Consider the following 23219-nt stretch of genomic DNA (forward strand, 5'->3'; position numbering starts at 1 on the left):
CGTTCCCCTACGCTACACCGTTGACCTACGCTCCACCTCTCCTTACGCTACACCTCTCCTTACGCTACACCTCTCCTTACGCTCCACCGTTCCCCTACGCTACACCTCTCCTTACGCTACACCGTTCCCCTACACTACACCTCTCCTTACGCTACACCTCTCCTTACGCTCCACCTCTCCTTACGCTACACCTCTCCTTACGCTACACCTCTCCTTACGCTACACCGTTCCCCTACGCTCCACCTCTCCTTACGCTACACCGTTCCCCTACGCTACACCTCTCCTTACGCTCCACCTCTCCTTACGCTACACCGTTCCCCTACACTCCACCTCTCCTTACGCTACACCGTTCCCCTACACTCCACCTCTGCTTACGCTACACCGTTCCCCTACGCTACACCGTTCCCCTAAGCTACACCGTTCCCCTACGCTACACCTCTCCTTACGCTACACCGTTCCCCTACGCTCCACCTCTCCTTACGCTCCACTGTTCCCCTACGCTCCACCTCTCCTTACGCTACACCGTTCCCCTACGCTCCACCTCTCCTTACGCTACACCGTTCCCCTACGCTCCACCTCTCCTTACGCTACACCGTTCCCCTACGCTCCACCTCTCCTTACGCTACACCGTTCCCCTACGCTCCACCTCTCCTTACGCTCCACCGTTCCCCTACGCTACATCTCTCCTTACGCTACACCGTTCCCCTACGCTCCACCTCTCCCTATGCTCCACCGTTCCCCTACGCTACACCTCTCCCTATGCTACACCGTTCCCCTACGCTCCACCTCTCCTTACGCTCCACCGTTCCCCTACGCTCCACCTCTCCTTACGCTCCACCGTTCCCCTACGATCCACCTCTCCTTACGCTCCACCTCTCCTTACGCTACACCGTTCCCCTACACTCCACCTCTCCTTACGCTACACCGTTCCCCTACGCTCCACCTCTCCTTACGCTACACCGTTCCCCTACGCTCCACCTCTCCCTACGCTCCACCTCTCCTTACGCTACACCGTTCCCCTACGCTACACCGTTGACCTACGCTCCACCTCTCCTTACGCTACACCGTTCCGCTACGCTCCACCGTTCCCCTACGCTCCGCCTCTCCTTACGCTCCACCGTTCCTCTACGCTCCACCTCTCCTTACGCTACACCTCTCCTTACGCTACACCGTTCCCCTACGCTCCACCTCTCCTTACGCTCCACTGTTCCCCTACGCTACACCGTTCCCCTACGCTCCACCTCTCCTTACGCTACACCGCTCCCCTACGCTCCACCTCTCCTTACGCTACACCGTTCCCCTACGCTACACCTCTCCCTATGCTACACCGTTCCCCTACGCTCCACCTCTCCCCTACGCTCCACCTCTCCTTACGCTACACCGTTCCCCTACGCTCCACCTCTCCTTACGCTCCACCGTTCCCCTACGCTCCACCTCTCCTTACGCTCCACCTCTCCTTACGCTACACCGTTCCCCTACACTCCACCTCTCCTTACGCTACACCGTTCCCCTACGCTCCACCTCTCCTTACGCTACACCGTTCCCCTACGCTCCACCTCTCCCTACGCTACACCTCTCCTTACGCTACACCGTTCCCCTACGCTCCACCTCTCCTTACGCTACACCGTTCCCCTACGCTCCACCTCTCCTTACGCTCCACCTCTCCTTACGCTACACCGTTCCCCTACGCTACACCGTTGACCTACGCTCCACCTCTCCTTACGCTCCACCGTTCCCCTACGATCCACCTCTCCTTACGCTCCACCTCTCCTTACGCTACACCTCTCCTTACGCTACACCTCTCCTTACGCTACACCGTTCCCCTACACTCCACCTCTCCTTACGCTACACCGTTCCCCTACGCTCCACCTCTCCTTATGCTACACCGTTCCCCTACGCTCCACCTCTCCCTACGCTCCACCTCTCCTTACGCTACACCGTTCCCCTACGCTACACCGTTGACCTACGCTCCACCTCTCCTTACGCTACACCTCTCCTTACGCTACACCTCTCCTTACGCTACACCGTTCCCCTACGCTACACCTCTCCTTACGCTACACCGTTCCCCTACGCTCCACCTCTCCTTACGCTACACCGTTCCCCTACGCTACACCTCTCCTTACGCTCCACCTCTCCTTACGCTACACCGTTCCCCTACACTCCACCTCTCCTTACGCTACACCGTTCCCCTACACTCCACCTCTGCTTACGCTACACCGTTCCCCTACGCTACACCGTTCCCCTAAGCTACACCGTTCCCCTACGCTACACCTCTCCTTACGCTACACCGTTCCCCTACGCTCCACCTCTCCTTACGCTCCACTGTTCCCCTACGCTCCACCTCTCCTTACGCTACACCGTTCCCCTACGCTCCACCTCTCCTTACGCTACACCGTTCCCCTACGCTCCACCTCTCCTTACGCTACACCGTTCCCCTACGCTCCACCTCTCCTTACGCTACACCGTTCCCCTACGCTCCACCTCTCCTTACGCTCCACCGTTCCCCTACGCTACATCTCTCCTTACGCTACACCGTTCCCCTACGCTCCACCTCTCCCTATGCTCCACCGTTCCCCTACGCTACACCTCTCCCTATGCTACACCGTTCCCCTACGCTCCACCTCTCCTTACGCTCCACCGTTCCCCTACGCTCCACCTCTCCTTACGCTCCACCGTTCCCCTACGATCCACCTCTCCTTACGCTCCACCTCTCCTTACGCTACACCGTTCCCCTACACTCCACCTCTCCTTACGCTACACCGTTCCCCTACGCTCCACCTCTCCTTACGCTACACCGTTCCCCTACGCTCCACCTCTCCCTACGCTCCACCTCTCCTTACGCTACACCGTTCCCCTACGCTACACCGTTGACCTACGCTCCACCTCTCCTTACGCTACACCGTTCCGCTACGCTCCACCTCTCCTTACGCTACACCGTTCCGCTACGCTCCACCGTTCCCCTACGCTCCGCCTCTCCTTACGCTCCACCGTTCCTCTACGCTCCACCTCTCCTTACGCTACACCTCTCCTTACGCTACACCGTTCCCCTACGCTCCACCTCTCCTTACGCTCCACTGTTCCCCTACGCTACACCGTTCCCCTACGCTCCACCTCTCCTTACGCTACACCGTTCCCCTACGCTCCACCTCTCCTTACGCTCCACCGTTCCCCTACGCTCCGCCTCTCCTTACGCTCCACCGTTCCTCTACGCTCCACCTCTCCTTACGCTACACCTCTCCTTACGCTACACCGTTCCCCTACGCTCCACCTCTCCTTACGCTCCACTGTTCCCCTACGCTACACCGTTCCCCTACGCTCCACCTCTCCTTACGCTACACCGTTCCCCTACGCTCCACCTCTCCTTACGCTACACCGTTCCCCTATGCTACACCTCTCCTTACGCTCCACCTCTCCTTACGCTACACCATTCCCCTACGCTCCACCTCTCCTTACGCTCCACCTCTCCTTACGCTACACCGTTCTGCTACGCTCCACCGTTCCCCTACGCTACACCGTTCCCCTACGCTACACCTCTCCTTACGCTCCGCCTCTCCTTACGCTACACCGTTCCCCTACGCTACGCCTCTCCTTACGCTACACCGTTCCCCTACGCTCCACCTCTCCTTACGCTCCACTGTTCCCCTACGCTCCACCGTTCCCCTACGCTCCACCTCTCCTTACGCTCCACTGTTCCCCTACACTACACCTCTCCTTACGCTCCACCGTTGCCCTACGCTACACCTCTCCTTACGCTCCACCGTTCCCCTACGCTCCATCTCCTTACGCTCCATCTCCTTACGCTCCACCGTTCCCCTACGCTCCACCGTTCCCCTACGCTCCACCGTTCCCCTACGCTCCATCTCCTTACGCTCCACCTCTCCTTACGTTCTACCGTTCCCCTACGCTCCACTTCTCCTTACGCTACACCGTTCCCCTACGCTACGCCTCTCCTTACGCTACACCGTTCCCCTACACTACACCTCTCCTTACGCTACACCGTTCCCCTACGCTCCATCTCCTTACGCTCCACCTTTCCCCTACGCTACACCTCTCCCTTACGCTACATCTCTCCCTACGCTCCACCTCTCCTTACGTTCTACCGTTCCCCTACGCTCCACTTCTCCTTACGCTACACCGTTCCCCTACGCTACGCCTCTCCTTACGCTACACCGTTCCCCTACACTACACCTCTCCTTACGCTACACCTCTCCTTACGCTACACCGTTCCCCTACGCTCCATCTCCTTACGCTCCACCTTTCCCCTACGCTACACCTCTCCCTTACGCTACATCTCTCCCTACGCTCCATCTCCTTACGCTACACCTCTCCTTACGTTCTACCGTTCCCCTACACTCCACCGTTCCCTACTTCAGTCCATACACACACTGTGATTTACATTAAAATCTGTAAATCATTGTTTGAATATATTCCAGACTGTATATATATTTTTTCATTAAAGTTTAAAGTTTTGTGTAGCTGGATTAAGAGATAAGTTCTGAGTCTTGAGGATTTTGAGAGATTCTAAATAAAAAGTGTTAATAAAACCACAAGTCAATACATAACAGACAACTGTAAATACTTAGCCAGCTATGCTAAACTAAGCTAAGCTAATTTATGTGTATAGTGAATGGGAGAATGGAGTTAGCATTGATTAGCCTTCAGATACACAGCTACACAATGATTAATGGGAATAAAAACAACACAGCTATAGCAGGTTTAGTATAACCTACATTTATACGTTAATGTTATTAATTTTAATAATAAATAATTAGCACAGTTTAGCATCTCTCTGCTAGCTAAGCTAAGCTAGGCTAGGCTAATGCCAGCTCCGGTACCGTTACCTGTAATGTTGACGTTGTCATTTCATCTCACGCTCGTGCGATTTTTCCCTCCAGTTTAGGCTTTTTTATTTTCCTGACAGCCTCAAAACCTTTTTTGTAATAATTTTCGTAACAATTTTGGTTTTTTTCCCCTCACACAAAAACAAAAAAACGAATGTAAATAAACCGTTAAATTCTCATCAACAGCAACACAGCGCACAGCCCCGAAGGCCACTGGGAGCAGTGACGTCACAGCGGCGCCGGAAGTGACTCCACCGCCTTCATTTCAGCAGATTTTTTTATTATTATTATTTTTTTTAAATACTTCTAGCAGCTTACGTTGTGCCAGCAAGTAACCACTTACAGAAATTATTCATATTTTTGTGTTGTTTTTAATTTTCGAATAGCATTTTATGTTGTGGTAATTTTCCCGCCCATTCTAGAACTGTCGAGGCGTACAAACTACATTTCCCACAATGCACCTGTGCACGAGCCTGCTTTCTTAACGATATTGTCCGCTTTTATAAGTAAATTAACTAATAAATATGTTTAATTCTTATTAAATGGGCATTAATATTGCCGATAGATGTATTTTGTTTGGTTGATTTTAGCTAGCTAGCAAAATGGGTGGAGTTATAATCAAAATGCCCGGATGAGACTATAGTACTGCAGTATCTGATTTAAATTTTTAGATTCTTAATTAAAAAAAATAAGTGTAATAAAAATACCTAAAAATATAATATTTATTGTGATTAAATATGTAATTATACTACAGACTAATTGTTTATTATTCATTAAAAAAACTTAAATAATTCAGCAAAATACAACCGGAAATGTGCTGCCCCCTATTGGTCATTCTTCAAAACTGCACAAACATAATTAAAAAAAAATCTTTTTCGATTTGTAAATAAAACGCCAGACACACAGCAGTGCTATAAATGTGTAACAGTTGTTTATTTATATGCTGTATTTATTGTATTTATTTATTTATTTACACATTATAGAGAGATTTTAACACTGTATATGTTATAAAGAGTATTCTGTATGAACAGTGGTGCAGCAGCAGAGTGTGTGTGTGTGTGATCTATGTTAATATTCTCTCTTTTTTTAATTTTTTTTGTTTTATGATTGTGTGAACGCAAAGCTGCCACATGTACAAAACTTTGGTGCAGAAGAAAAAAGCAGTTTAAAAAACTATTTTGCTTTTATAAACAGATGATAGATTTAAAGAGAAATGCTAAAATGCTATTAAACATTCTCAGAGGTGAGTACAAACATACAGTACATTCATCATTCCTCACACTCCTCTGTGTGTGTGTGTGTGTGTGTGTGTGTGTCCTACATCACACAAGTGTGTATACTGAAAGATTCTTTAGCACTAACACACTCACATCAGCTCAGTTAAGGGGATCCAGAGGAAGCAGGATCGATCAGGGGCGGAGCTTGTCCTAATAACCATCTCTGATTGGTCAGATGTGAGGTTCCTATAACGATCCTCATTATAAAACCTGATTTTAGTGACCACGTTTTAGTGAAAGACAGTTTTATGTTTATCTCCATCATGGTGGAAACAAGGCTAATTTATCTCCCGGAGACTGAGTACACGCGCACACACACACACACACACACACACACACACTTAAAGCACTGAGTGAGATCTGATATGCTCGCTGTCCTCCAGCTCTTAGGAGGAAATGTCTAAGGCCACTAAGAAGTGCACACACAACCAAGTACACTACTTTATCAGTGATGATCTGTGCGTGTGTGTGTGTGTGTGTGTGTCGGCTTCCTGATTAACGACAGGAGTGAGGTCAAACAATTAACAAGCTCGTTGCAGGGAGAGGAGCTAGCTGCCCTGAGTGTGTGTGTGTGTGAGTGTGTGTGAGTGTGTGTTTGATTTATGGAATGTTCTAGAAAATGCCCCCTACCTCAAAAAACACCTAAGACTCAGCCTACTGTGTGTGTTATATCAGGTGTGACTCTCCAGGCCACAAGGGGGCAGTTTCTGTGTGTGTGTGTGTGTGTGTGTGTGTGTGTGTGTGTGTTTCATGTCACTGACAACTGACTAACTAACAGTAACTGTCCTTTGGAATGTCTCTGATTATAATATTACACTAAATATCACGATATGTCCTCTAACTGATAATCGGGACGCGCCCACACGCTTCACAGCGTCCCGTAATCCACAGTCACGCACGGAATGTCGGAAAAGTGGCCCACAGTGTGTGGAATGTTGTTTAACCCCAAACATCATTATTATTATTATTATTATCATTATTATTATTATTATTAATTAGTCAGTGATTGTCAGTACGGAGGCCTGGAGAGGACACTAAAGGATTTTCTTTAAGGTATATGGATATAATTTAAGTGCAGAACATTTAGTAAGTTCTAATGTCTGCACACGTTTCAGTTTATTCTGCTTCAAATTTTTGGAAATGAATAAAACCGTTATGTTTTATTACGTCGTGTTTATTCGTGCTCTCGTCTAATCCGTAGTCTGTCCCGGGAACGCTGAGTGTGAGGCAGGAATTAAGTCAGCATTCTGAGATTTCTGAATGGTTTTCTCTGATAGGAGGAGAAGCGTTATAAAGTTCTACATAGAACCCTAATGGGTTCTCCAGAGGGACAACCGCAGAGCCAGTAACGGTGAGCAGCTGCAGAGCGGATGAAGGGCTTCTCTCTAAGCGTTGCTGTTGTTGTTGTTGTTGCTGTTGTTGTGCTGCGTTCATGATAACTGAGAACTCGTAATTTTTCATCTCGGAACCTCGTACTTCCCACAACAGAGCGTTCGCACCAACTCAATCGCCTGGAGTCGGGAATAAAACGAATCCTCACTGCAAGCTGTCGGCCAGAACTGGAGTTAAAAGAGCAATTTGGTCAAAAACTTTTCACGACGAGAGCCGCCATGTGGAAGTGACGTCACGGAATCACAACTCAGACATTCCGAGTGGGAATTACGACTCGTTCCTACCAGGAAGTCAGAAACTTCCCAGTTCCCATTTGATCATGAACGCAGCATAACTAACACCTCTACACTGATATCATTAACTAGACTTATTATTTATTTTACACAAACACTTCGATCAACACTCCGATCCTGCTAACTCGGAAATTAATCAGCGTTCGGATTTACTGAAATAAGTTTCTTTAGTTTTTTGTCATTTAAACTGTTCCAATTATCCGAAAAAACTCCTTTAATGTTTTTTTAAGTGCCGTATAAAGAAAATATTCATGACACAGAGCCGTGTTTCTGTAAACATCCGCTCCATGTGACCATCAGCAGGGTGACGCACCGCTCTGATTGGTCGCTCGCTTACTCTCTAACAGCCAATCAGAGGGCTTTAACATCATTTATGCGTATAAGAGAATGATGTGATAGCTGTTAAACACACACACACACACACACACACACACACACACCCACACACACATACACACACAGCTATAATCATGCACTGGAATGCCTCACTATCTGACACACACACACACTCATAGAAGGTAACAGTCTTGACAAGACAAATATCCACACACACACACACACACACACACACATTAATACTATAGTTTTGCATATTTAGCGATGTCATCCTATGTTTATCTCTGATTAGATACACAAAGGCACGTCTGGTTAACCTGAACCATGCATACACACTCTCTCACACACACTCTCACACACACACTCTCACACACTCTCACACACTCTCACACACTCTCACACACTCTCACACACTCTCACACACTCTCTCTCGCACACACACACGTGCATATAGGTTTATGTGAATGGAACAGAATTCACATAATCCATTAAGATACTCTATTAAGTGAGATAAATGTGTGTGTAACAGGAGGAGTATTTATGGAACACTCTCTCTATTCATCCTTCCATCCCTCACTTCCCACCACTCTCTCTCTCCGTCTCTCCATTTCTCCGTCAGTCTCACGTGATCAGGCCCAGGCGTGCGAGTTTGGCCGACAGGAACGAGTGGAGAACAAACACCACCGGCTTTGGGTTGGAGTGCAAATCAAACACCTGCCAACACACACACACACACACACACACACACACACACACACATTAACAAAGACCAACAAAGATATGTCTGTAGGAGCAAACCATTCCTGAACTATTCACCATCTATTTGTTTATGTGAAACTGGAACGAACTATTCAAGGAGACGGGTGTCGGATTTATAACCAATCTCTCTAGTTATATGAAGCTGGAACGAACCATTCCTGAATACAGAGGGGTGCCAGATTCAACATCTATCTACTTTAGTGGCATGAACCATTAATGGATCATGACTGGAATGAACCATTCTTGAACAGTGGGGGGGAGGGATATGCTATACCACCTCACAGGCAGGTGCTACCATTTTCTTCCACGCCAGTTCACAGCTCCACACTTTAACTGTCACGTGAACTGTCATAGCAGTGACATCACACTCGCTGTTAACCCCCGAACGATGACGTTACAGGAAGTGATTAGTTACCAGTTCCCCCTCGGGCCCCCCGAAGTCGAGATACAGGAGTCTGATTGCGTCGTCTGCGGAGTTGCGCAGTTTGTCGTAGGGGTAGTGAAGGAGCACAGCGCCACCTACAGGAGCTCCTCCTCCTCCTCCTCCTCCTCCTCCTCTCAACACAGTGAAGCCTCGCTCATAGTGCAGCACCAAACACACCTCCTCCCTGTTCAACACACACCCTGCGCACACGCGCACACACACACACACACACACACACACGCACACGCGCGCACACACACACACACACACACGCACACGCGCACACACACACACACACGCACTACAGTTACATGTCTGTCTGTGTGTCTATGTTGTGTGTGTTAGAATGGAAACTCTTTAGAAATAACAATAAATGTGTAATGTCTCTCTCTCTCTCTATCTCTCTCTTTGTCTGCGTCTCACCCATCTCTCTCTCTCTCTCTCTCACACACACACACACACACACACACACACCTATGGACACCTCTTTGACGAGCTCGGCGGCGGCGTGTGTCCCCTGTACGAGCGATCGTGTCCATGACGACAGGTCCCAGTGCGTCTCCACACGGAACACGTGAGACTCGACACCACGACTAGAACCCGTCCGAGTCATGAAGAGAAGATCAGACCCTAAAGATGGGGAACCACGAGTACTGCCCGAGTGAACGAGTCTACAGAGAGAGAGAGAGAGAGAGAGAGAGAAAGAGAGATTAACTTTAGAAATTTAGGCAGCAGTGTGTGTGTGTGTGTGTGTGTGTGTGTACCGGGTGGTCAGCAGTGTGTGTGTGTACCGGGTGTTCAGCAGTGTGTGTGTGTGTGTGTGTACCGGGTGTTCAGCAGTGTGTGTGTGTGTGTGTGTGTGTGTGTGTGTGTGTACCGGGTGGTCAGCAGTGTGTGTGTGTGTGTGTGTGTGTGTGTGTACCGGGTGGTCAGCAGTGTGTGTGTGTGTGTGTGTGTGTGTGTGTGTGTGTGTGTGTGTGTGTGTACCGGGTGGTCAGCAGTGTGTGTGTGTGTGTGTGTGTGTGTGTGTGTGTGTGTACCGGGTGGTCAGCAGTGTGTGTGTGTGTGTGTGTGTGTGTGTGTGTGTGTACCGGGTGGTCAGCAGTGTGTGTGTGGTCAGTGGAGTACTCCAGCTCTCTCGTGTCCACGGCACCGAGTCGAACAGCAGGATGTCTTTCTCCGTCATCGCCATGACGACTGGCCTGTACTGGTGACGCCCACCTTCCATAGTTACCTGAACAAATACAAATACAGTTAGACACACGCCAGACAGACAGACAGACAGACAGATAAATAGATAGATAGATAGATAGATAGATAGATAGACAGATAGATAGATAGATGGATAAACAGACAGAGAGATAAACAGACAGAAAGAGACACAGGCAGGCAGGTATAAAAAATAAACAAACAGACAGATGGACAAACACAGAAAGATCTTGTAAGTGATGAAGACGCACATGCAGTTTGTACACAGCTGTGTGTGTGTGTGTGTGTGTGTGTGTGTGTGTGTCTGTGTATGTGCGTGTGTGTGTGTGCGTGTGTGTGTATGTGTGTGTGTGTGTGTGTCTGTGTATGTGCGTGTGTGTGTGTGTGTGTGTACCTGCTCTGCGAGCCAGCCGATGTGTTTGAGCTGTGTGTGTGTGTGTGTGTCTGTGTATGTGCGTGTGTGTGTGTGTGTGTGTGTGTGTGTGTCTGTGTATGTGCGTGTGTGTGTGTGTACCTGCTCCGCGAGCCAGCCGATGTGTTTGAGCTGTGTGTGTGTGCTGGAGGCGCTCAGGTAGGCGTTGATGTGTGTGAGTGTGTGTGGCAGCAGCGCGGCGATGTTGGCGTGGATGGCGGTGAACCAGGAGTGTGCAGTGGCCGTGTCCTTACAGCGCAGAACCACCGAGTGCTGACCGTCAGGAGAGTGCAGCTCCAACAGCCTACACACACACACACACACACACACACACACACACACACACACATACACACACACACACCACATTATAAGAGCACATTCTAAACTAACTGGCCACTATATTAGGAACACCTGCTCTTTCATCCAGTTATCTAATCCAGCCAATCATGGAGCAGCAGCACAACTGATAATTACATAACACCAAAGACTGCGTGTGACGCATTAAACACTGGTCTCACACACACACACACACACACACACCTGTTCTCCAGGTCAGGCATGGTGAGGTTCCTGCAGATGAAGCTCATTTTCAGTGGAATGATCTTCCTGTCTTTGGTGGTGTTGTGTTTTGGAGAGTCTTCGCTCCCGTCCCAGCTCAGCTCTGACAAAACCAACGGCTTCTTAAAGAGAGGAGACACCTCACGGATATACCTTACTGCGGAGAAAACACACACACACACACACACACACACACACAAGGTTTGGTGAACTCTGACCTGCGAATTCGTATCACGTCATGGCGTGACCTCTTCAGAAAATCCAAGATGGAGGACGCACTGATTATAACACAACACAGCTTTAAAAGAATATAAAACCAGCATCAGAAGGACTGCAGTGTCGGTATATTTTAACACTGAAACAAATATTTATAAAATTATTTTGTAATTGCTTCAACGGTCCTCTGAAATATTTACTGCTGTAACGTTATTACATACTGCAGTGCTCTGTGGACGGTACAAAATTACTTAATTCAGAATCCATGATAAAATGTGTGGATAAAGAAATCACAACACCTTGGCGTGTGATGTCATTTCCTGTTGCTGCCCATATTCACACGCAGCAGTTTCCGAAGAATTTTCTCATGCTGAAAGTCTAGTGTGATCGGCCCTCCGACTTCTACAGTGTCACATGAATTCAACTCATAAAGCAACAATTCGATATTTGATGATACTCAATCTGCTACGATACGATACGATGACGTAGAGAGGGATTTTTTATTTTTAAATAATCAGAGTTACAGACAAATTACCTCACTAGCCTGTTAAATTATTTAAAAACATGAATTATTTTTTTAACGCATCAGTTATCTGAATTACTGAATTATTTTTGCTATTATGGATTTGAGTAACTCATCACTACACGCATCACTCCGTCAGTTCTTCTGTCATAATGTAACGTTTCTCTCCTGGTGGGCGTGGCCTCTTGCAGGCTGACTCCGCCCCCATCCACAGTGCAGGAGGATTTAGGCATGGTGAACATAAACACACGTACAGCGCAAATCTTTATATGTATTGTATTTGAACATCATTTTAGCACAGTTACCGAGCAAAATTGTTTGTTTATACCGTCATTGTTTGTTTATTCGCATTTGATTGGCTACTACGGTGTGAAACAGGATTAGCCAATCAGGAGCATGCATTCCTGAAGTGGCAGATGAAGTGCTGGAGGTTTACTCCAGGAGGAGGAAAAGAAAGCATTTATTTATTTATTTTTTGGAGTTTAGGTCTCTAACGGTTACGTGAGTTTGACATTTGAATGATTGTTCACGAAGCTCCGCCCCCAGGATCTTAGGTGGCCCGTATAGCGTCTATAAAATGACTGACACAGGAAGTGAGCGCGTCCACACACGAACAAGCGCTCCGGACCTCAAGTCAGTTTTCAGTGACTTAATAAACTTTTGCTAAGGACACAGATTTACGTGGTGTTTTTTTTATCATGTTTTATGTACATTCCAGATTATTTGTACAAGCAAGAAATAAAAAGTAACTACTGCACCTTTAATACACTTCCTCACCAACCCAGAAATGAATTCCTGACTACACCACTGACCACCACTCGCCTTCACACACACACACACACACACACACACACACACACACACACACACACACACACACACACACACGGTCTTTTGGATTTGATTTTTTTTCCATAAATGTACAGAAAGCAGATTCAATCACTGTTCAGCCTCACACACTCCAGGGCAGGGCTTTGTGTGTGTGTGTGTGTGTTAGCTTTCCTTTGTGCGCACACACACACACACACACACACACACAGATGAGATCATTCCTGGATGTAGAGAAGGATTACATAAACTCCGCTGGGTGAAGCATTAGTGTAATGTGTGTGTGTGTGTGTGTGTGTAATAAGGCTCTGTAACTGTGTTTGGATGGTGGTGAAGTATACAGATACAGAAACAGCCATATCAGTGTGTGTGTGTGTGTGTGTGTGTGTGTGTGTGTGTGTGTGTGTAATGTTTGCTCTTTTTGTTTTTCTTTTCACTTCACCTTCAACAGCCAGAACCGACCCAAATGAAAGCCAGGGTTCTAGATCCACAAGCGGAACCGGCCTTAGACATTTCCAGTGTGTGAAGTACGCTAAATTAATCACAATTAAATCATTAATTTTAATTAGAAATGATAAATTATTATAACCATTATTATCAAACTGTATTATACAAATTACTATTGTAATTATTAAAAATTAATTATACTGATTATTATTTAATTATGAAAAAAATCATTATAAGCTGTCAGGGAACAGTGATGATGGAACATATATAATATCTGTAATGTGTGTGTGTGTGTGTGTGTGTGTGTGTGCTCATTTATACACACAGTATAGAACATTACAAATCTGGAAAAACACACCCTGTTAAACAACATTTAACTAAATAACACACAACAGTCAGAGCTTTCAGTGGAACGTTCCAGAACTTTCTGTGTGTGTGTGTGTGTGTGTGTGTGTGTGTGTGTGTGTGTGTGTGTGTGTCATTAAGGAGCTCATTAGACTTGTCACTCAGCCCTCATTTTAATCAGGCCATCACACAGGAGGACCAGAGTATATGTGTGTGTGTGTGCATCCAAGCCTCAAATAACTGATCCTCAAACACTTCAGAACCCACCGCCTAACGCAGGAAAACACACACACACACACACACACACACGCTCCTCTACCCACAATCCCTTGCGGTTTGTGCCAGATCCATTATGATGAAACATTCTCCCTCCAAAACCACAGAGCCCCTAATCACTACAGTGTGTGGCTCAGTGAGGGGGTTATGGGGCTCTTACACACACACACACACACACACACACACACACACACACACACACACACACACAACTGTAAAAGAAAGCAGGTGGTCATCAGCAGAACTCTAAGATCTCAAGAGAAACTTAAAATATGTACAAAAAAAAAAAAAAAAAACTGCTGAATTCCAATCCAGTTTTTAATGCTCTCCCTCGTCCACTTCCCCTCGTCCACTCTGTCCTCATCCTCGTCCACTTCCCCTCATCAACTCCATCCTCACCCTCATCCTCGTCCCCTCCCCCTCGTCCACTCTGTCCTCATCCTCGTCCCCTCCCCTCGTCTAGTCTGTCCTCGTCCTCTCCCCCTCAACCTCGTCCTCTCCCCCTCAACCTCGTCCACTCCATCCTCATCTATTCTGTCCTCGTCCTCTCCCCCTCAACCTCGTCCTCTCCCCCTCAACCTCGTCCACTCCATCCTCATCTATTCTGTCCTCGTCCTCTACCCCTCAACCTCGTCCTCTCCCCCTCAACCTCGTCCACTCCATCCTCATCAAGTCCCCCTCAACCTCGTTCACTCCCCCCTCGTCCACTCCCCCTCGTCCTCATCCTCTCCCCCTCAACTCCATCCTCATCCTCGTCCACTCAGAAGGTTAGACAGATTAAGACGCTAACGTTACTCCAGTCTTCAGTATCGTATTTTACCCACAACGCACTGCTGCGTTGTGACCCAGCCTCCTTACCAATGAGGGGTGATGATGATATCTTAAAGTTTCCATGACAGCAATGTGTACATGAGTGTCACATGCCACTTATTGAGTTTGATGACACACACAAACACACACACGGAAGCTTTCGTATATAAAAGTTTTCGGGTACAGTCTTGTCATCCTGTAACGATGTTGCAGATCAGACTGTGATTGGTCCACAGCTGTGTTTATTTAGTGACACCACAAATCAAGCTCATAGGTAGCCCCGCCCCCAAATCAGTGGCTAAGAAAGTCTCATATTTATCGAATCAGAATCTCTCTTGGTTGACCGTCGATTACGATGATGTCGCTTTTTGTGCAGTCTTCCTGTGGTGCAAACGTGTGTAACTAAGAAGACGTATTCTGGATGCGCACTCTGGGACAGTAAGGACACAGAAAGGATGCTGTTGGTGGAGCAGGTGGTACCTCAGTGGTTAAGACGTTGGACTTCTGATCAGAAGGTTGTTCTGAGTTCAAACCCAGCACTGCCAAACTACCGCTGCTGGGCCCGTGATCAAGGCCCTTAACCCTCAACTGCTCAGTTGTATAAATGAGATAATTGTATGTCGCTCTGGATAAGGGCATCTGCTGAATGCCATAAATGTAAATGGAGCAGCTGTAGGAGTTTTCCCGTGTTGTCTGGCAGCCATGGCTCTTTCTCATCGACAGCGATCTAACTTGTAGGCCTAGTTGGTTGCTGCACACCAGCCGGGTCTGTCCTCGGCTCTGGATTCCAGCTCTGCCACGGGGAAGTCAAAGACTTCAGACTATTTTTAATGCAGGCTTTGTAACACTTCCTTGGACGACCACGGCTCCTGTGGCCTTGAGACAGTGTTCTGTAAAGGATCTGGTGTGGGATGCGGGAACTGTCCATGCGTATAATGTGGATTGTCCAGTGAAGCTGGGCCTTAATGATCATGGCCTCGATACTGACCAGGCCGGTTCTGTCCAGAACCTCTAGATTTGTCACTCTGTCCTGCCATTTAATGCCCATAATAGACCTTAGAGAATTTCTCAGGCTGTTTCAGGTGCTTTCTGTACAATGTCCAGGTTTCACAGCCACAGAGAAGTACACTCTGATCTTGGTAGCCAGCTTGATGCTCCTATGGTTCAGGACTCTTATGCGCAGACAGCTGAGGGATTGGCTGGATTTGCTGATGTGAGCTGAAATCTCCTTGTCTAGCGAGCCGTCAGAAGAGATGATGGTCCCGAGGTACTTAAAGTGCTCGACTGTCTTCAGCTCTGTTCCCTCTATAGTAATTGTAGGAAGAGCTGCTCTGGAGCCAGGAGCAGGCTGGAATAGGACCTCGGTCTTGCTAAGACTGATGGTGAGCCCAATGAGGTTTGCGGCTTCTACAAATCTGTCAAGAATGCCTTGGAGATCAGACTCTGAGTGCACCATGAGAGCACAATCATCAGCAAGCAATGCATCAAGGATCAGCCATACGATGGTCTTGGATTTAGCATTTAGTCTTCGAAGATCAAAGAGGGAGCCATCCAGTCTGTATCGCAGGTACACTCCTCTCTCAACTCCTTGTAGAGCGCAGGTGAAGAACAAGTTGAAGAGGATGAGAGCAAGCACACATCCTTTTGAAATATCAAACGGAAGTGAAACGTCACCATTTGAGAGGAAAAGGTCTGTCATCCTATCGTGGAAAAGGCGGATCAGGTTTGTAAACTTTCTAGAGCACCCAAACTTTGCAAGAATGGTCCACAGCGCTTCCCTATTCATGGTGTCAAAGGCTTTTGTAAGATCGATGAAGACGGTGTAGAGATCCGTATGCTGCTCGATGCATTTTTGCTGGATCTGCCTGACTGTGAAGATCATGTCGACAGTGCTGCGGCCAGGTCTGAATCCACACTGAGGGACTTTTCCGAGATGGAGTCGATCAGCCTGTTGAGGATGATTCTCGCAAGAATCTTCCCAGCAATTATATTCAGAATTCTATATTATATAAATGGGTATAGCTTCAGACTTAACTGTGTGTGTGTGTGTGTGTTGGTGTGGGGGGGATGTGGACTAGATCCAGACGCAGTATTCACACACCACGTCTGTTTCTCGTTAGAGTGTTAGATATTAACCTCACACACACACACACACACACACACAAAGCAGACATGGAGGAACTTGCGCCGTTCTACATCAGCTCACACACATATCACAACACTCTTACTTAAAAAGGAGAACTGATAAAGTCACACGATACCAGACTATGAGGCTCCGCCCCTAAACACACACACACATACATACATACATACACACACACACACACACACACACACACACAGTTCTGTTTTGGCCAGACATCTTGACGGTGTTTATTTTATAGATCGACTAACCAGTAGTTACCTCATCGTTAACTAGCCTTACAAATCACGTACACTGTACCTGTTAAAGTGGGCGGAGTTTCTCTGAAGGATATCGTGATGACATCACTACCCACATGATGCTGATGTCTATCGTTACACTCCACTAAGCTCCGCCCCCTAATTAGATACAATAGCTCTAAATAGTACACTACATACGTATATGTATATGAAGTAGTGCACTACATTATTTAGTAAACTAGTGTGTGAGTTGCGATGATTATATTTGACCAATCACTGTTCAGTGCTAATTCTAGCTCCACCCACATGTTCCCTGTAATAAACTGATGTGTTTCTGTACCACCAAACCACGCGGTCTTTAGGGGTTTTTTTCTTCCCGTAGCGGTTTTCTCAGGGTGACTCAGTGTGTTTGTTGTTGCGTGTCGGTGAGTTCAGACTCCACGGCATGAAAAGAGGCGTTTGTGTTGCTGTGCGGAGATTAGAGCGGAGAATAAACAAAAGGACGTGTCTTCAGTGAAGAGACACACTGGCGCATGGAGAGTTTAAAGCACTGTTCATATGGGATTCGTTTTCCACATGTGTGTGTGTGTGTGTGTGTGTGTGTGTTCAGTAATGTAGTTGAAGGACGTGTGTAGTAATAAATGATCTGTGTATAAATCAAAATATACACTACAGTACACAGTAGTCCGTTAACTGTGCTAGGAACTCGATAACTTAAAAGCTTCGATAGCTTCTCCGACACGTTTTTAAAAACATAGTGCTTACTTTACTGTTTTACAGTTTTGGTTTTGGAGATGAAAGAAAGGAGATAGAAAAGAGAGAGAGAAGAGATAGAAAAGAGAGAAAAGAGGCAGAAAAGAGAGAGAGAAGAGATAGAAAAGAGAGAAAAGAGGCAGAAAAGAGAGTGAAAAGAGAGAGAAAAGAGAAAAGAGAGAGAAAAGAGGCAGAAAAGAGGTAGAAAGGAGAGTGAAAAGAGAGAGCAAGGAGAGAGAAAAGAGAGTGAAAAGAGAGAGCAAGGAGAGTGAAAAGAGAGAGCAAGGAGAGTGAAAAGAGAGAGAAAAGAGAGAGAAAGGAGAGAGAAAAGAGTGAAATGAGAGAGAAAAGAGATAGAAAAGAGAGAGAACTTCCTGAAGTGTCTTTATACTGATGAAAGAGCACTAAAAACATCTTTGTGCACAGGATATAACTCAGTTTTTACCAACTTGTCACTTCAGGCAGGATAAATATATTACACCATCGTCTGTCTGAATACTGGATTCTGATTGGCTGGAAGGTGTGTGTTGAATACGCAGGTAGATCCAGTCAGTTCAATCACCGATTGATATGAATGCGCTGCCTATAAACAAGCGTAACCATAGCAACGTAGAGGCGTTAAACTCCCAGTTTCGTTATTAGTAGAGATGCGGTACAGAGATATATCTCTCTATCTCTCTCTCTAATAACTATTTACTATAATTCATTCCTACATTCATAAATGTAATCTTATCGCACGACTTTATCTCTGTGTCTCGGCCGTGTCACTTCTTTGCCTCCACATCGTGCATTAAAATGGACGCTAAAGTGGATTATGCCTTACACATTACCCTGAGTTATTCCATATAAGGTAATATACGCGTAATATTTCCTTATTTGTTGTATATTAAGCTGCAGAGGAAAGACACTATAGAAATTATTATTATTATTATTATTATTATTATTATTAGGAGTGCGATGATGTATCTGTATTGGAATAATGTAATAGATAAATATTTATACTATTTATACTATTTAATTTATACGTTATTTGAGGCGAAATCTGAAATCTGTCAAAGATAAAATCTGATTTGTCTTTATTTTAAATCCACTAATTCTGATATTTTATAGAACTGTTCATTAGGGCTGCACGATATTGAAGAAAAATGAAATAACTTGTTAAATAATGCGATATGATAATGCTCTAAGTGTCTAAAATTAGACAACTTAAATTATATTTATACATATATTTAAAAGCTGAAAATGACATGACTGACATACGTTTCATGTTCTTCTGAGGAAAAGAAAGTGTTCTCTCTGCTATCATCTTCGCCCTAAAACTTTGACTTTTCATAAGTATTAAAGTATTTCATAAGTATTTTGTTATCGCAATATTTTTAAATAATTTCGATGTATTGTGCAGCCCTACTGTTCATGTACAAACAGTGTTACTGAGACGAGAGATTCGAGTGCTGATTATTTCCTCACGCAGATTTAGTGTTAAACTGGTAGCTATACGCTTCCTTTACTTGTTAGCTACATCAGCCTCGTAGCCTCAGCGCAGAACTAAAGCAGCAATCGAATGTATCCAGAGTAAAGACAGACATTGCGTTGTGTACATTTTATTTTCATCTGAACTGTTTCTTTAGTCTGCTTTAAGACGTGTTAAATAAACTCCACAATGTTTAGAAAATGTGGATTTGGGGAATGGAGTCATGTGTAAACACTGAGCTTTCTGTCAGTAATGTGTTATAGCGTCTGTCTAAACATCACGACTCACACACACATTCCTCCTGCACATTTACACACTGCTGCTAATGAAGATCGATCACACACACACACACACACACATACACACACACACATACACACACACACATACACACACACACACACACACATTAGATTAGACTAGATTAGAGTAGCCGGAATGAAGTCATCGCTAAATAGATTTTATTCTTACTTCAATTCTTATTTCTAACTTAAACATAAATCAGACTCTGAGTGCAAATTATACAAAAAAAAAAATCAAGAAAGAAAAAGGGGTTCTGGTGTTTTTTTTCTTTCCAACATTCATAAAATTATCTAAAATTATAAAATTAAAATTAAAATTAAGTAAAAAAGGAAAAGGCGGAACAATTGTAACAGGTATAAATAATAATAATAATAATAATAATAATAATAATAATAATAATAATAAATTTAACATCCTTTCTCCAATCAGTTACATTTTAAAGGATGAAATTCTAAAAGCACTTACACCTGATTATTCAGAAGATAAAGTGTATCGTGGTACTGATATATCGCGATATCTTATCATATCATCACACACTGATGGTGCAATACTAACGGTTTTATAATGGTACGGTCCGTTGTAGGGGTGTCTGAATTTTGGTTTCATTTGCGTGCGCTTTTCTGTCAACACTTTTAGCCTCAACTATTAACACTGCGTCGGATCAATAATTTTTAAAAACCTTAAAACTTACTTATAGATATTTACCTGGTTTAGGGAAAAACTTATGGATTTAGTTATGTAGGTCAGACCCCCCTAAACTCAGACATAACTCGCCCTCTGAGGCTGATCTAATTTGATCTGACTAGCTAACTTACTCGTGATTTGAATCAGGTTATTTTCGCTTTCCATTGCGGTTAAATCTCAATATTCACACTAGCGTACTATATAGTATGTCAAAATAGTACTCTGACTCGGTTATGTGTTGGGGTTAAACATGCTATTTAGTGCGATAGCATGCGTTTTTGACTAGGTTTGCTATTCAGACGCGGAGGCCCTGATGGAATCCCCGCGCTCGCGTGATTCTCTTACCCTCCAGCGTCACCTCCTTCCCGGCCTTCTTCAGCGCCTGTACCGCCTGGTCGTGTGTGGCTTCCCGGAGGTCGCTCCTGTTCACGGACAGAATGGCGTCTCCGACCCGCAGAGCCCGGCTCTGATCCGCCGCCAGTCCCGGGAAAATCTTGGAAATCAGTATGGGCATCCTGTTCTCCCGACCTCCTTTAATACTGATTCCTAATCCGCCAGATTCCTGTTTGACCACCCGAACTTTCCGGACCGGTTCCGATGATGATGATAATAATGATGATGATGAAGAACTGGAATCACCGGGTCTACAACCGAACCCCGATCCCGGACTTCCGAACTCAGAAGACTTGCCGTAGTGGATGTGGTACTCTCCGGATGCTCCGTTACTTCCGCCCAGTTTGAAGTGGTTCTGTTCCCCGGATAAGTTCGGGCTCTGCGCGCGGTTCTGCTTCCCCGGGTCGGTCCCGTTAGCCACGGCGGTTCGTGTCCCGGATGCAGGGCTGTGGCTCTCGGTCCCGCTCGGTTCTCCCTCCGCCGTCAAAGTCAAAGTTTCGCGCGTGAGTTCCGCGGTGACCCGAACCCAGCGGTCCCGCAGCAGCAGGTCCAGTTGTCCGTTCCGGTCCGCGCGAGTCCAGATCGCCATGTTTGGGTCACCACTTTTTTAAACTCATAATATTAATAATAATAAAAGTTTTTCAAACACTCGTTTCCGTAATGCGCACTAAGTACACTTCAATATGACACTCCCACTTACAGAGAGAGAGAGAGAGAGAGAGAGAGAGAGCCAAAGCCACGCCCTCTCCGCTCTGCTCTGCTCTGATTGGTCAGATCCGCTTCCTGCCTAAAAAACTTCAACATCTGGAATCACAGCAGATTTTTACTCACATTTTACATAAATAATACAATAGAAACAATGACAGAAATTCTAATGGTTTCCACTACAAACACCATTACAAACCATCAGCTAACCATTAAAACCATTACTGGTCCTTAATGGTATCCACTAGACACAACATGCCACCAACAGACAGCAACAAATTCCCAGTAGAGACCCACAGGGACCATCAGAGCTTCCATTAAAACCAGTACAATTCCCATTACAACCATTAAAACCATTACAAACTTTATGAGGGTTTCTACTGTGTGTTTTTTTTTCATCAGAACACCAACAATAATGAACCGATAATCACAAATACTTCAAAAATTTTCACACGATAAAAGACCTGAATTTTTCAGGTTATTGCGCTACAGACAGCGTTCCTCACTTCACACACATCATATCGCTAGCGCTCGGTATATAAACCTGTTCAGACTAACAAGGAAGTGTTTATATTAAAGGTGTAATATTGACTTTTTTATTTTGTTCTTTATATAAAAGACGTAAAACATGATCGAAAAGAATTGTTCAGGTAGAAGTGTATTATGTGGCTGAGAAAACCTGCTTGGAAAACTGCATTAGCGTGTGCAGTGCTTATCTGTCAGTCATTTTATAGACACGCCCCCAAATACCCTTTTGCTCCGCCCCTATCTCGGTCTGTTCAGAAAGAAAAACATGGAGGAATTCAGTAAAGGTGCGTCCCAAATCGCATACTTACTGTACGCACTATTCTACGCCATTGTGTAGTGCACCTCAAATACCCGGAACGAAAAACGAAAAAACTCTTCATGCATGCGACGGTCGCAGCTTTGCTTACGTAGCGGAAGAGGGGCGGGGCTACCAGGCACTGACACTGGCTCAAATTTGCTCAGAATCAAAAAGGTCATGTTGATGTTGGGCATAAAAATTAATACTGACATAAACAGTAAAAGGAAGAAATTCGTTTTTGTTGACGCTGGGTTTTCTGCTAAAGCTAGCAGCGTCGTGGTTACATGCGTTCGACGTCATTTGCCATCGACTGAGAAACGGCTCGTACTTTCGGTTATTAAAAAAAAACGTTAGCGTTCCATGTGAGATGATACTACACTTCTAAAATTCATACACTGGACGGTAGAGTACATAATGCGTAATGTAAGTGTGTAGTACGTCATCTGGGACACAACTTAAGTTCCTTGCGTAAAAAACTGAATAAGAAACTCACAAAAATGCAAAAAGGAGAAAAAAATTTTTCAATGTTGTTGTATTTCACCCGCTGTTGTGAAGTTTTTCGCTAGAGCTCCAGTCCTGAATAATCTTGAATAATACACCATTAATTATGTTAATACTCAAAATATGAAGCTGCACGTCTTTGAAAAAGACGTAATAAAATCTTTCACTCTGACTGAAATGTAAACACCCAAAGTTCTCACTTTTATAAAAAAGTTTTTCTGATTAGATTAAATAACGTCACATTTTATCAAA

General features: G+C 45.5%; 2 protein-coding genes across 3 annotated transcripts in view; both read right to left on the reverse strand.

Annotated features, from left to right (window-relative positions):
• Nucleotides 1–5080, reverse strand: part of vps4a (vacuolar protein sorting 4 homolog A) — a 14414-nt gene extending 9334 nt beyond the window's left edge. The window contains exon 1 of the mRNA XM_026946605.3: nucleotides 4842–5080. Coding sequence (XP_026802406.1) covers nucleotides 4842–4862 — 21 coding nt within the window. The 5' untranslated portion in view covers nucleotides 4863–5080. The remainder of the gene's footprint in view (nucleotides 1–4841) is intronic.
• A 670-nt stretch (nucleotides 5081–5750) lies between these two features.
• Nucleotides 5751–21631, reverse strand: sntb2 (syntrophin, beta 2). Of its 2 annotated transcripts, XM_034306199.2 has the most exons (7): nucleotides 20888–21631; nucleotides 11487–11661; nucleotides 11046–11247; nucleotides 10414–10556; nucleotides 9797–9993; nucleotides 9314–9522; nucleotides 5751–8853 (listed from the first exon to the last, which is right to left on the reverse strand). In XM_034306199.2, the coding sequence occupies exons 1-7, from the start codon at nucleotides 21522–21524 to the stop codon at nucleotides 8761–8763; spliced, it is 1656 nt and encodes a 551-aa protein (XP_034162090.1). In that variant the 5' UTR covers nucleotides 21525–21631; the 3' UTR covers nucleotides 5751–8760. The 2 variants fall into 2 exon arrangements, with proteins under 2 accessions (XP_034162090.1, XP_053091340.1); XM_053235365.1 differs by lacking the exon at nucleotides 9314–9522.
• Nucleotides 21632–23219: the final 1588 nt, after the last annotated feature.

This window comes from Pangasianodon hypophthalmus, chromosome 7, assembly GCF_027358585.1.
Source record: "Pangasianodon hypophthalmus isolate fPanHyp1 chromosome 7, fPanHyp1.pri, whole genome shotgun sequence".
NCBI classification, from domain to species: domain Eukaryota; kingdom Metazoa; phylum Chordata; class Actinopteri; order Siluriformes; family Pangasiidae; genus Pangasianodon; species Pangasianodon hypophthalmus.

Bases quoted from the DNA above. Each gene is read 5' to 3' on its own strand.
- sntb2 (XM_034306199.2), bottom strand. From the start codon at position 21,524: ATGGCGATCTGGACTCGCGCGGACCGGAACGGACAACTGGACCTGCTG. The intron at 11,662-20,887 runs GTAAGAGAATCA...TTTTCTCCGCAG, and splicing joins GAAGGAGGTGACGCTGGAGG to TAAGGTATATCCGTGAGGTG. The intron at 11,248-11,486 runs GTGTGTGTGTGT...GTGTGTGTGTAG, and splicing joins ATGCCTGACCTGGAGAACAG to GCTGTTGGAGCTGCACTCTC.